The sequence below is a fragment of the Ctenocephalides felis genome, unplaced genomic scaffold (assembly GCF_003426905.1).
Source record: "Ctenocephalides felis isolate EL2017-DRISC unplaced genomic scaffold, ASM342690v1 CF-g0.4_SCAFFOLD_01886, whole genome shotgun sequence".
Taxonomy (NCBI): Eukaryota; Metazoa; Arthropoda; class Insecta; order Siphonaptera; family Pulicidae; genus Ctenocephalides; species Ctenocephalides felis.
The window spans coordinates 21,087,874-21,101,965 of NW_020538040.1; the positions used below are offsets into that span (position 1 = coordinate 21,087,874).

The 14,092-nt window shown below is 26.9% G+C and overlaps 3 protein-coding genes across 4 annotated transcripts in view; 2 read left to right on the forward strand and 1 right to left on the reverse strand.

The window, feature by feature from the left end:
* The first annotated feature begins 4,748 nt into the window (after positions 1-4,748).
* Positions 4,749-9,609, forward strand: LOC113378417 (SH3 domain-binding glutamic acid-rich protein homolog). The gene is made up of 5 exons (XM_026618943.1): positions 4,749-5,098; positions 5,162-5,306; positions 7,395-7,441; positions 7,511-7,603; positions 9,262-9,609. Exons 1-5 carry the CDS (start codon positions 5,054-5,056, stop codon positions 9,577-9,579), a joined length of 648 nt encoding a protein of 215 aa, XP_026474728.1. The 5' UTR covers positions 4,749-5,053; the 3' UTR covers positions 9,580-9,609.
* A 1,866-nt stretch (positions 9,610-11,475) lies between these two features.
* On the forward strand, positions 11,476-13,565 carry LOC113374760 (probable 28S ribosomal protein S6, mitochondrial). The gene is made up of 3 exons (XM_026614731.1): positions 11,476-11,613; positions 11,692-11,887; positions 13,363-13,565. The coding sequence occupies exons 1-3, from the start codon at positions 11,569-11,571 to the stop codon at positions 13,563-13,565; spliced, it is 444 nt and encodes a 147-aa protein (XP_026470516.1). The 5' UTR covers positions 11,476-11,568.
* Positions 13,566-13,862: 297 nt separating this feature from the next.
* LOC113377039 (myophilin-like) overlaps positions 13,863-14,092 on the reverse strand; it is a 143,770-nt gene continuing 143,540 nt past the window's right edge. For both annotated transcript variants that reach the window (XM_026617202.1, XM_026617203.1), the window contains exon 4: positions 13,863-14,092. This exon is cut by the window's right edge and continues 44 nt beyond it. In XM_026617202.1, the coding sequence (XP_026472987.1) occupies positions 13,966-14,092 (127 nt within the window). In that variant the 3' untranslated portion in view covers positions 13,863-13,965.

Consider the following 14,092-nt stretch of genomic DNA (forward strand, 5'->3'; position numbering starts at 1 on the left):
TTTATCAGTTTTTATTATAAAGTAGTAGTGGTTTTCATGTGTTTATTGTTTATTAAATTTTTATTTTTCAAAAATAGTATTGTTTCAAAGTTTGTGTTTTAGTTTTTCTTGATTTGGTACATATATTTTTACTTAATAAATTTTAAAATTAATGTTTTAAATTTTTTGAATAAGGGGACGTCCATTAATCACGGGATCAATTTTTTAAGAGAATTTTGGACCCCTTGGTGATAGGTGGTGATATTCAAAAATTTTTTAATATTCCCCTTCCCCCCTTCCCCACAAACATCACGTGTATTTTAGTTATGAAAAAAATTTTGTTTTTTTAATTATTTGATTTTTGGATTTTTTTAAAAAAAAATTCTCTCTCCTAAAAACATCACCTGATTAATGGACGCATCCTATTTGTATTCCTTATATAAAAATAAAAAAATGTGAATTTAGATATACTGAATGATTACTCGTACCAAGAGTCGAAACATAAAAATAATATATAAAATCAATTTACCATTTTCAAATTTGATGAATTGGTTGCAAACTATACCAAATTCCTCAATTCCAATCATATTCATATACAAAAATACCTATCAAATTTTCCGATTCATTTAAAACCGATTACAATCAATTCCATTAGGCACCAGTATTTATAAATAAAATTTTGCGCATATGTGTGAACATATATTCATTATTTTATTAGTACTGAGAAATAGATGTTGACTATTACGAGAGAGCAAGCGAAATGATCGATTATTTTGCCAACCATCATCAGAATGGTATGGATAAACAAACTTGTGCTAAAATAAACGATTTTTTAGTGTGAATGTTTTAATGCGCTGATTATACAGATGGCATTGAACACATATGTGACTAGTGGATAAGGAAATAGTTATTTGGGTATAAATCACATCGCATTGGTTAAAAAAATCATTCTATCAAAATAAAAGTATCATATATTTTTTCATCATGTACTTAGTAGATTATCACCAATTGTAAAAACATATTTGAAAAATTATTTTCCTAGACAAATAATTAGAAAGACCATTTTTTAATGAAAAGATCTTCCCCTTTCCATCACATATGTGTATATAAACTAATTCTTATGAATGCCTTGGACTCACTTTTTGTAATTGTAATTAAGTCGCCTCAAATAATTTGAGATTAGTTAGTCATGTATTTTTCTATTTACTTAGCAAATACGATTTATGTGCAAATATTTAGAAGAAAGAAGTTTACATATATGTAAAATGAGTCTGATGAAATTCATAGTCTGTAAAAGCCCTTTTTATAAAGTGCTAGAATTTGGTATGAAATATTACGAAAAAGTATTAATCTAAATAAATGATTTTATTGTATTTTATATTTATTCAGTTTAATATATAAATTTATGTCATTAGTGAAAAATTACTTTAACTTAATTATTTTAAAGAAAATATAATATATTGATATGTATAGTATTTAATATTTGTATTATATAGTTATTATATTATTTGATTATTAAAGTTTCAGTTAATTGTTTTAATATTACATATTAGTGAAATTCGTTTTTTTATATAATTTTAACTATATACTGAGACATGTATAAATATTTTAATGTTTAAGTAGATATATCAATCCTTTACCGTGTGCTATGTACTTTTATTATAATTATAAGTAAAAATAAAATTATAAATTGTTTTATTTAAAAATAGTTTAATAAAAAATAAATATAATTTTATAAAAAAAATCAGTACAACAAAAATTTATTTATCAGTCAATTATATTTTTCATCAGTTATATATTTAAATATATTATATAATTAAATTATATAATTAAAATCTCTCCAATAAGAGCAATTATGTAAATAATAACAACAAAAGGAATGTGCAATTATTTAAATAATAACAAAAACAGTTAATTATCTTGGTGTATTTGTAGTTGTTAGTTTATATCATCAATGAAACATAAACTGACACATTAGTATAACGACTGGTGTACATTTGCTAGAACAATTCTATGCCGGTTAAAATAAAACATATAACTAGCAATATACCAAAGATTTTTTTTTAAACGTTTGGTAAGTAGCAAATGATCATTTATGTATTTTCAAAAAATTCTGGTTTGCTAATATTATGTTTCCTCGATGTTTCAAGTCATTCTGAACCGTTTGAGATCAAATTTGAGAAAAGTATGTGTGTGTGTATCTATAGGTGATAAGATATTACACTTTGTCGAAGTTTTTTCAAAAACTGCTGTACAGATTTTAAAAATTTAAAAGTCATTAGTTTAAAAGTAACTCGTTATCGACTAGTGATTTTTTGAGCAGTCTCTTCAGAATAAGCATAAAAGTGCAAAAAATTTGTTTGCACATTTTGAGAAAAGTATTTGTGTGTATAGGAGCCCAGATATCACACATCGTCAACGTTTTTTCAAAAATGCTGGACAGATTTTAAGAAGCAGCAGTTTCTGAAGAATTTTTAGAAAAGTGTAAGTTCAGATCAAATTTGGGTTGTGTATAGGAGCCAAGATATCACACTTTCTCGACGTTTTTTTTAAACGACTGTATCGGTTTCCAAAATTTAGAAGCCACTACATGTAACTCGATATGGGCTCGTGTTGATTAGTTTCTCAGTTGAGCAGTTTCTTCAGAATTAGAAGAAAATGTAAGTTGATATCAATTTGGGGAATATGTGGGTTAGTGTATAGAAGCTAAGATATCACACCTCGTCGACGTATTTTTCAAAACTGCTGTACAGATTTAAAAAAATTAAAAGCTTTACGTTGTAACTCGATAAGGGCTCGTGTTTGCAGAAAAGTGTGAGTTTCGATCAAATTTGGGGAAAGTATACATTTGTGTATAGGAGCCGTTTTATTCAAAACCAAGATATCACACTTTCTCGACGTTTTTTTTAAAACGACTGTATCGGTTTCCAAAATTTAGAAGCCACTACATGTAACTGGATATGGGCTCGTGTTGATTAGTTTCTCAGTTGAGCAGTTTCTTCAGAATTAGAAGAAAAATGTAAGTTGATATCAAATTTGGGGAATATGTGGGTTAGTGTATAGAAGCTAAGATATCACACCTCGTCGACGTATTTTTCAAAAACTGCTGTACAGATTTAAAAAAATTAAAAGCTTTACGTTGTAACTCGATAAGGGCTCGTGTTTGCAGAAAAGTGTGAGTTTCGATCAAATTTGGGGAAAGTATACATTTGTGTATAGGAGCCGTTATATTCAAAAACGATTGCACCGATTTTCAAAATTTAAAAGCCATTAGAATTAACTCGGTATGGACTCATGTTGTTTATTTTTTGCAACGCTCGGTTGAGCAGTTTCTTCAGAATTAGCAGAAAAGTGGAAACATTTTTGCCAGCTTTCCTGATACCAAAATTCCTGAATTTTCGATATTTTAAAAATATTTTAAAAATTTAAAAACTGTTTTAAAGATATCAGTTGTATTGAAAAAGATTGTCCAAACCATTTGTAAAATATTGTGGAAACAAGTTATACGATTTTGATGAAACTTTTATTGATGATAGAGTTCAAGACCTTAACAAACGCCCTAAAAAAATTTTGTATACAAAAAGTGGTTTAATTATAAAAATTAATTACGTTTCAAAAAGTTCTAAATTTACTTTATTTGAAAACTTATTGATTAAATCGATTATTTACACATATCGTTAATTTTATGTAACTCATCTTAAAACAAAATACCACTTACAACTAGTTTGAAATGGTATACAATTTGTGTAAAGATTTGAATTAAAATACGAGTGTTTTATAAAAAATTGTGATTGCAATAAATGAATGTGTTAATAAGAGTATCATTTTTAAATAAAATTGTTTTTCTAGTATTATTTTATTATTTAGAAATTTTATTTATATTATTTATTATTTTTTTTTTATTATTATTTGTTTTTATTTTATATTAAATCATCATACTACGGATATTATTTTAATGTAAATTCTATTCTTTGCACTCTTATTTATTTAAATTCATGTTATTATTTATCATTATTGCTAGATGTTAATTATTTAACAGTTGTAATAAATATTGTAATTAAAATATATATATATATATATATATATATATATAAAATAAATAAAATAATGTCAAGAAATGAAAAAAGTATTTTAAAACTAAAAACACAAAATTATTATTATAAAAATTCAATCAAACTTAAATGTAGCATTTAACAAAATTAAGACAATTAAAGTCGTTAATTATAATTTTATATAAATTTTAAATATATTACATATGTCCTTCGACGTTTGATAATGTGATTATGATAAATTTAATATTATATATGTATATATATATATATATATATATATATATATATATATGTTTGTTGTTTATAGTTATAGTTATATTGTTTTTCATATATACTTTTCATATACATTGTTGTACTTATTTTTGTCTGTAATTATGTATTTTATATTGTTTTAATTTGTATCCCTGAAATATTTATTTGTAGCACTGAAGATGGGTCAAATCAAGACCCGAAACGTATGTTTCTCTAAATAGAAACATTTTTCAATAAAACTGTTTTTTTAATTACTGGATGGATGCCCAAGAAACAATTTTATATATATATATATATATATATATATATATATATATGTGTGTGTGTGTGTGTGTGTGTGTGTGTGTATTTAAAATCGTGTGTTTATGTGTAAATAAACCGGTTTGAAATATTTCGAGCAAACCGTTACCCAGCGCCTACTCTATTAGTACATGTATCTATTTGCATGATGACACATATCTGACATTTGAGCCCCCAAAAAAAATTATATATAAAATAGTTAAAAATACATTTCTTGTTTATAACAAAGTTAAAGTAAATATAGATTGTTATCAATTGTTGTTATTAATGAATTAAAGTAAATAGTTTTAAATTCAGTTAAGTATATATTCATAGTTTAGTGTAAATAAACTGCCATAATATTATATCACTCTCTTCTGCGGGGGATGTTGGATATGATTTTTATGGGGGCTTGAATCAGGATCGAGTACTAAATTCATTTTAATAGCGTATTTCGAACACAAAATCCAGTTGTTGTATAATTATCCAAAATGGTGGTGAAAGTTTATGTTAGTGGATTGTCAGGAAACAAAGAAGTAAGCTTTATTATTACACAAAAGTTGAATTACAACAGTTATATTAATTGAATATGAATCTAGGTGAAGAAACGTCAGCAGAGAGTTTTGATGATCCTCGATAGCAAAACAATTAAATATGAGGTTATCGATATAACAGAGCCTGCAAATGAAGATCAACGAGACTTTATGAGAGACAACTGTGTTAACAATTCTGGAGACAATAATGGTAATATTGAGTCTATTAACATATAATAATCTGTAAGTTCATCTGTTGCAGTTGGCACAAAACTTGGAATAATTGTGTAAATATTACAAGATTATTTATGTACTCGAGTCTTGTATTTACACAATTAATGTATGCCAGAAAATTGTGCAAACCATATCCAGATATAAATTTAATATATTGGGTTGTTCGGAAAGTAACTTTGTTTTTTATAGACATTTTTGCATGTATTTATTTATTTATTTATTTATTTATTCATAAGCAAGCCTTAATCAATAATAATAGATATTATTTCAGGCTCTTGTCAAGCTTATTCATAGTTAATATTAAAAGAATAGTAATTTTATAATAATCATAGCAGCTGCACGAATTTCGCTTCTGAAAAAAAAGAGCTGAAAAAAAGCATTCGAACATTAAATACAATCAGTTCATCAAATTAAAGTCTATTTGACCACTAGTCAAGCTCAAAATTCTTGCACAAGGTTGAAAGTTATACTCATTTAAAACCGTAAAAAAATTAAATTAATAAAATAGCAATAAAAAAAAAAAATATGGTTGTACAGGCGGTCAAATGGTCAGACTACATAGATACAGGATAAAGATTATGCAAGAAAATAGTTATTGAATTCAAATTGAGAAAATTCAGTAATGTCATAAAAAGCTAATTTTTTAAAAAGTTTGACTAGGGAAGCATGAAATTTTTTGCTGTCTAAGTTTCGGATATTGAGTGGAAGTTTATTCATAAGCTGAATACCTAGACCGTCGATCGTATTGAAAGAGCTGGCTAATTTATATGTACGCGCCTTAATAAGTTTATGTCTAGTGTTGCAGTTTGAGGAGGACGAAGCCATATCAAAAAGTTTTGAATTGTTTTTGATGAAAGTTATTGTTACCAGCAAATGTATTTTTCATAAACAATTACTTTAATAAATTATGTATTAGCAACATTGATCAAAATCTGTTGTCATATTTCTGGTATTACCATAATACCGAAATCCTAAATGTTTTGGTCATTATTGGCAAAAAACTGATCAAAGTGCTGTTTGACTGGCTGATTTGAGGTAAAGATTTCACCGCCTAAAAATTTTTTTAGTGACCGGAACAAATAATGGTCCGATGATGGCAGATCTGGAGAATGTGATGAATGTGTCATTGGGTCCCATTTAAGCTTCAAAAGCTTCTGGCGATTGACCAAACTTTTGTGAGGTCTTGCCTCGTCTTAATGCAGGACTATACCTTGTTGTGGGTTAATTCTGACCTTTTCTATTGAAGTATATCATTCAGTTTATCCAGCTGATGACATAAGGCATCAGAATTAACTGTTGTGTTATCCTGGAAAAGATGAAAAATGAACAACTCCTTTAAAATCTTACCAAACATACTGCATCACCTTTCAAATTTCTGACAAATTTCAGCTTTGCACCTGATTTGAGCAGGCTCTTTTTTTTTATTTCATGGACAAATGCGTATATTGTATTCTTTACATCCCATTTGACATTCCTAATGACAATTTGCTTCAAAACCTTATAATTTTCAGATTTCAGATCTAAGATTTTTTCAGATTTTCAGATCTAAGAGGCGATTCGCGGACGCCAGTGCGACGACACACGTTTCTATGGTTTCTATGAGAACCATACATTGAATTTTTTACACACAAGCCTTAAAATATAAGTTTTCAAATCATATAATAATTATAGGGCCAATATAGTGCAATTTTTCCACATTATTTAAAAGAACTTGAAAGGATTTGCTTTAATAATCTGAAGTTTATAATGATTAAATATAATATATTATGAAACTTAATTAAGCACGATACAGTAAAACTTTTCTTGTTACTTGATACATAATATGTTAGAATTTTACTAACAGTAAGTCGGTTCTAAAATAAAATATTTTTGTTACGGATACCAGTTAACTCCATTCTCTACAAATTATTAATAAATAAATTATTTATTTTATTAAAATGTTTATGGCAAACAAAAATATTATTAAAATTTCTGTTACTTCTTTTTGAATTAAATCTTTATTTTTCATCATCTGAATAATGAAATTTATTTATTTATTTAATAATTAATTAATGTTTTATTACAGTTACTACTGAGAAAACGAAAACAAAGTGCGTTCCATTGCCCCCTCAGGTAAATTCTTGTAATTGTATGAGAAACTTACATTAGATTGAACTGTTTCATGATTTATATAATTTCCAGATTTTTAATGATGAAACTTATTGTGGAGATTATGACGGGTTTGATATTGCAAACGAAATCGACAAACTTGAAGAATTTCTGAAACTTGAAAGGGTTAGTATAAATATTACTCTAAACTTCATCTAAAATGTTATTCCAAACTTTTTTCATTCTTGTGAAAGGACTTGTTACTTTCATAACGTTTATTTACTATTCTATTTTTTATACAAGGTGTCCCAGAACTTAACGTCATGCTGAAACAAAGTATAACTATCATGAAAAAGTTTGAAAATTATGAGTTTTTAAGTATAACCTAGAGCTTTGGTCAAACTGTGACCATTTTTCGGTTATTGTAGTTAATTTTATTGATTTTGTTTATTTAAGCTTTGGAATTTTTGGGACCACATTGAAAAATAATGACACTATTTGTTAAACTGTGAACTTAAAATTTTCATTATCTTTTCGACTTTGAAAAAACCTCCTTTAAAAACAATCTACTACTGTGCCTTTACTAGTTCCATTAAAAGTTTGTGCATTTAATCAGAAATTCAAAATGGTAAAATACTTGTTAGTTTTATATGGTTTTATACAACTAGAAGAAAAGAGTAATCTAGTGGTGAATGGCATTGTGCCTCAAGGCAAATTGCTGGAACTTCGCGTACCGTGATGAAATATTCGAGGAATATTAAATGTTTTCAAACAGAATATTATAAATACTGTAATTTATATGTGTGAAAACTAAATAAACAAAACTTAATCAATAGAATTTAAAATGTCGGACATTCTAATTTTTAAGAATTATATAAACTGAATTGCAAAGTTAAAATATTTATTTGAAGTATATTAGTGAGCTTCAGAACTTTAACTAGAAAAAAAAAAAAAAATTCGATTTACTTTCGATATTCAAAACAAATTTTTTTTGAAATTAAAAAAAAATAATATTAACATTTTTTTTTACCAAAAGCAATTGTTTCGTCAACATAAGTAGAAAGTTTTCTGAATCATTCAAATCGGATGCTCCGATCTCTCAAAAACTCGATATCTATTTTCTGCATGCTTTGCTCTTTATCTCCGTAACGGGTGGACCTGCCTTTGCGAAAAACTAATCACCACTTCTCCCCGTCATTACGAATTGAATGTTTTTTGGATCATTCAAATCGGATGCTCCGTTCTTTCGAAAACTCGATTTCTATTTTCTGCATATATATTCTATTTTCATTTTCTCTTTGCTCCGCGTCTCCGAAACGGCTGGACCCGTCTTTGCCAAAAACTAATCAGCACATCTCCCGTTTCGAATCGAATGTTTTTAAACCCTTCAAATCGGTTAATCCGTACGTCTGAAAACGTGGACGAAAAATTGTATCCATACATACAGACACACACACATGTATTTTCCAGTCTGGGATGCATAAAGGCATTTCTTTCGCTATACAAAAAAAAAACACATGTATTTTTTCTTAGGTATGCCCAAATGTTAAGAAACCTTCAGAACGTAAATAAATGTGAAAATTTTCAATTTCGATTTTTGGATGATTACAATAACTTACCCTACGGGAAGTTAATAAAATAAAAGCCGTGAAAAAATCGCCACTAATTTCCTAATACATTTTACTCACATTCAGTTTAAATGCTTTTTGTTTGCACAAGCTCAATAAGCAAGATAGATTTGATTTCTGGGACACTCTATATATCATTTATATATTTATTGTATGTTTTTAAATCATTGCATCACTCACTTATCATATACATAAACCTTTTTCTTAACATTGTAGATTGAGAATGAATTCAATGGAGAAAGAATCAGCAAACAAGAGGAAATTAATAACAAACAAAATGAAGTTAATAGCGCCGTTAGCGATGTCATCGACAAAATAGGTATGAATAATATTGATGAAGATTTTAATGAGAAAAATGGAACGGAGCACGAAGAAGCAACTGAAGAGAAGTCTGAGGAAAACATAGAAAATACTAAAGAAGACGATAAAGAAGAAAAAATAGTTGAAGAAAAATTAGATGACAATTCTCGAAAGGATGAAGAAGAGGAAGAAGAAGAAGAAGAGGAAGAGGCGGAAGAAGAAGAAGAAGAGTGAAGGCGGCAAACATAAAGTTTTCGAATTTTACGCTATATATATTATTTTTTTATTATCATTACTTTTAAATTCATACTATATCACATTCATGCTAAATTTCACATTTATTTGATTCAGTATTCATTATTTTGCTATATTTAATGTTACATTATCAAAATTTTAAATTATATATTTATAAAATTATATTTACTAAAGATGTTTGATTATAAAAGCTATGAAGATTTAAATACAAAATTATATGTTCATTGGCTTTGAAATTAGTAGAATATCATTTATATTATATATATATATATATATATATATATATATATATATATGTATATCGCATCTGAAATTTTTATTAACACTTTGGGGACATTTACCCTCTGAAACATATCATTCACACATTTCTTTGCCCCAGAAGCGAATTATGTGCCTAAGATATCATTTGAGTTTACAAGAATAATTATAATGATTTTATTAACATTTGTTTCAGTAATAATAGAAAAAGTTACATTACTTTCGTAAACTTTGTCATGCTCTTTTATGGGATATATATACAGAAGTACGGAATGTATTATAGTGACAATGGTTTCAGTTAATATGTGAAATTTGAAGAATTTGTTAGTAAACTTGAAATTTACAAATACAGTAACATAGAAAGTGATGGTGATTGAGACGATGGTAAACTAAAAAATAATAACAATGATACCAAGGTTTCAAAGATGCACAAGATGTCAATCGAGCTATGCTAGTAAAGAATGAATTTGAAATATATGACTATGTTAAATTTATATTTACAAAATAAGTACATATATAATTTAATCTAACAAACCAGTAGGATCAGCAATATAATATATATCAAAGTGTTTATTTTTTAAACTCTAAAACCAAAATGAAGAAGAGTGATGAAGCAAAGTTACTATTACTCTAAAAAATGTATTAAGTATCATAATGGAAATGTCTTCGTATAATAGTTACAGTTATGATCAACATTGTTTAACTATGGATGTAAAATTACAACAAATTTATGTCGCTTCTTTGAAAGTTATACTTGATTGCTTCGAGATTAAGACTAATACTTTGCATAATATTGAAGAAACATTATTCACATGTGGAATTATGGAAAACTTGGTTTGATAAAGATTGATTATTAAGGATGTCTCTTTTTTAGAAATAATAAAAATCTTGTATCAAATTACTTTCAGGAACCTGATGCATGTCTTTAACTTATTACATTTGTGAGTGATTCAGAGGAGAATAACAAAAATTGAAATCATTCTATTCATAGATAAAGAAGTATAAAATGATTGTACTCTTTGATGTTTTGATCAAATTAGAACCAGGAGATGCTGGCAAAGGTAATTTAATTAGTTAGATTTTAGCCTACAACATACAAAAGTTTTATAAATTTTATATTATCAAAAAAGGAGAATGAATAAATACTGAACTAGCTTCAGCAATATAGATTAATCTAAAATTTTTAGTTCATTTAATATAATATTAATGAAAATATAATTGTTCCATGTAAAGTTAATTTAATTATATACTAATATTTGTTGTATTATATTTGCAAATAGATATTAAAATTATCTTCGACATCTTGCAATATTAAAAATTATCAAAAGAAAATAATAAAATCGCTACTATTTTCTATTTATTTCCAAATTTTAAATAATATTTGAAAACCATCTGTGTTTTGAACCACCAAGTGTGTTCTTTAATAATCGAATTAAGATATTTTATATATCTTAAGGCCAGTTATGGCCTTATATGATACATTCAGCAGGTGGAAGCTTGTAATGATTGATAATATTTAAATTTTTGGTTTGAAATTCCCGCTTTCAAATCAAATTTGAATAACGCGCTCATAAACAAATTTACAGTCATATGGTTGCCAACGTGTCTTTCAATCTTAAACCTCACATGTAAATAGGTTAGAACAATTGTATTTGTCAACTATATAATTGCATAATTTCGTTTTTATTTTCTTGAACTTATTAATTCAAGATGATCACATATGAGTTATCGTTAATATTAAGAAATATGCCAAGGGTAGTGTATATCATTATTATATATTCATAGATCCTCTGTGTAATAACATTTGTCATTTCCCTATTTTTGTTACTGCAGAATGAGATATTTTCTACGCTAAAACGAACAGCAGAATCCATATTCGATAAGGGAGGAGTTATTAGGAAAATAGAAAATTTGGGAGCCAGAGACCTTCCATTTAAAATGAGTGAACATGGACAAGTGTATCGACAAGGAAATTATTTTTTAATGACATTTGATTCTCCTCCTAACGCAATTTCTGATTTACATGAAGGTATTGTTTGGTTTATTCACGTTTAATAAATTCTTTAAGATATCAAAAATTTTGAATAATTTGGACAATTTAGAAAAGGTTATATAGTAACATAGATTAACTCGAATGTGGCAATAAAACGTGACAACAAGGTACATAAGTCTTACAAGTTGATTGAATAATTTCTTTAGTATGAATATCCTGTTTAATTTTATGTAGCAAATGAATAGAAATTAATTACATAAATTCTTCCAAAATATATTAATTAATCTCATTACTAATATTAATATTTTACTTGTTTGAGCTTGTTTTAGGTTCGCAACTAAGTAATTGCGGACTTTTGTTAGAAAATCAAAGATATTTTTTCTATGGAACTAAATTACTTTATCTCGTGATGTATTGTTAATTTTAATCAATTACTTTTTGTCATTTTTCAAGCAGCATCATCATTTGACTTTTATAAAACTTTTGGTTTACCTTTGCAAAAAACTTCATCAGGTACATAATGACACCATTATAATCATTGAATTGTTTACCATTCGAGAAGTTTTGTAAAGATCGAAAAAAAAAGTAATCAAAAGGTGCAATATCAGGACTGTATGGTGGATATAGTAAAATATCCCGAGCAAGCTCCTATAATTATTGTCGAGTTGCCAAATATATGTGATGTCAATGATGGAATAATTCACCATTTCAATTTGCCAATTCAGGCCACTTTTTTTCAGCAGCATTTTTTAACTTTGTTAGTTGTTTAATGTAGACTTAACTTCAACTGAATGACCAAAGCGTTTTTCAGCTTTGAGTGAAAAATCACCAGAACAAAATTTGGCAAAGCAATATTTTTTAAGGTTTTGTTGCCATAAATAGCTCAAATTTTCGTGAACTTAAGACGCCTCTTTAACTTAGCAATAGTAAAATTTTCCATCTTTCAACAAACGCCAAACACAATGGATTAAACAACTCTTTTTTACCGATGGTTATCTAAATTGCCTACTGTCTATTAACAAAAGTTGATTTTACATTTGGACTACATCAGGAAAGCTAAAAATTAACTTAAACTAACTACGAAGCTGGAAACTAATCTTAGTTGAAATTCTTTAAACTTCTTTCAATATTCTTTACTCGTTAATAAATTTACACATACATTTTTTCACATAAATTACTTTCTCGATATAAAATCACAATTTCAAAACAAAAAGATAACTAATTAATAAATTGATAATATCTCGTAGTTGAAAAATGAATATCAATATATTACCTTATATTCTTATCAATGAAATATTTTTAAATCAATACATCTGCATTTGTTAGCATCTACATAAACATATAGTCATTGCCTTATATTTTTTACTCTTATATATTGAGTGTGATATTGAATAATAGTTTCTCCTGTGTCAGTTTTGAAAATTCTTTAATCTGAATTTTATTAAGTTTTTCTTACATCTCATATTCTCTCAATCAACTATCAATGATTTTAAACCACGATTTTTGTTTAGGATATAGTAGAGACATCGATATCATCCGGAAATGTATATACAAAACTCAAGATTCAGTAGTTGAAAGCTGCACATTAGAAGAAGAACTTTTACCGCCAGCTTATAGAACTGAAGTACAAGCATTAATAGCACAGGCTAAGAAAAGTCCAAACCGTAAGTTGAAACTGAAAAGCGTGTTGGATTATTATCCTTTCCAAAGATAAATTTAAATATTACAATAAAAAAAACATAGTATAATTGTCCAAAATATTTTAGAACTAAAATAAAAGTTGCATTATTCATATAATTTTGTTTTATTTCAAATAATAAAATAATTTTATTTAATTTGCAAATGTAACCATTATATAAACTTTACAAATACTGATTAATAAATTTTGTTGAATGAGTTGCTGAACAATATATTTTATATATAAAAATAGTGATTTTGAATCAAGTTAAATTAATGAATACATTGGTAACAAATAATTTCATATTTAAATTGGAAGTTTAAACAATTGCACATCACAAGAGTGAGGCCATGCTTCTATTGTCTATATACATATATAATTTGGAATTATTTAATTGGTCTCTTACATATCTAACTAATTTTAAATAAGTAAATGTCTACATATGTCTAGTGTTTCCAAAGTTGATGCCACTCTGTGTAGCACCTTTGTTTGAGCCATATTGTAGTGAAATAACACCTTGACCAGCACGCATTTGCTCCTCGCTGAAGTTGCGCACATTCTTG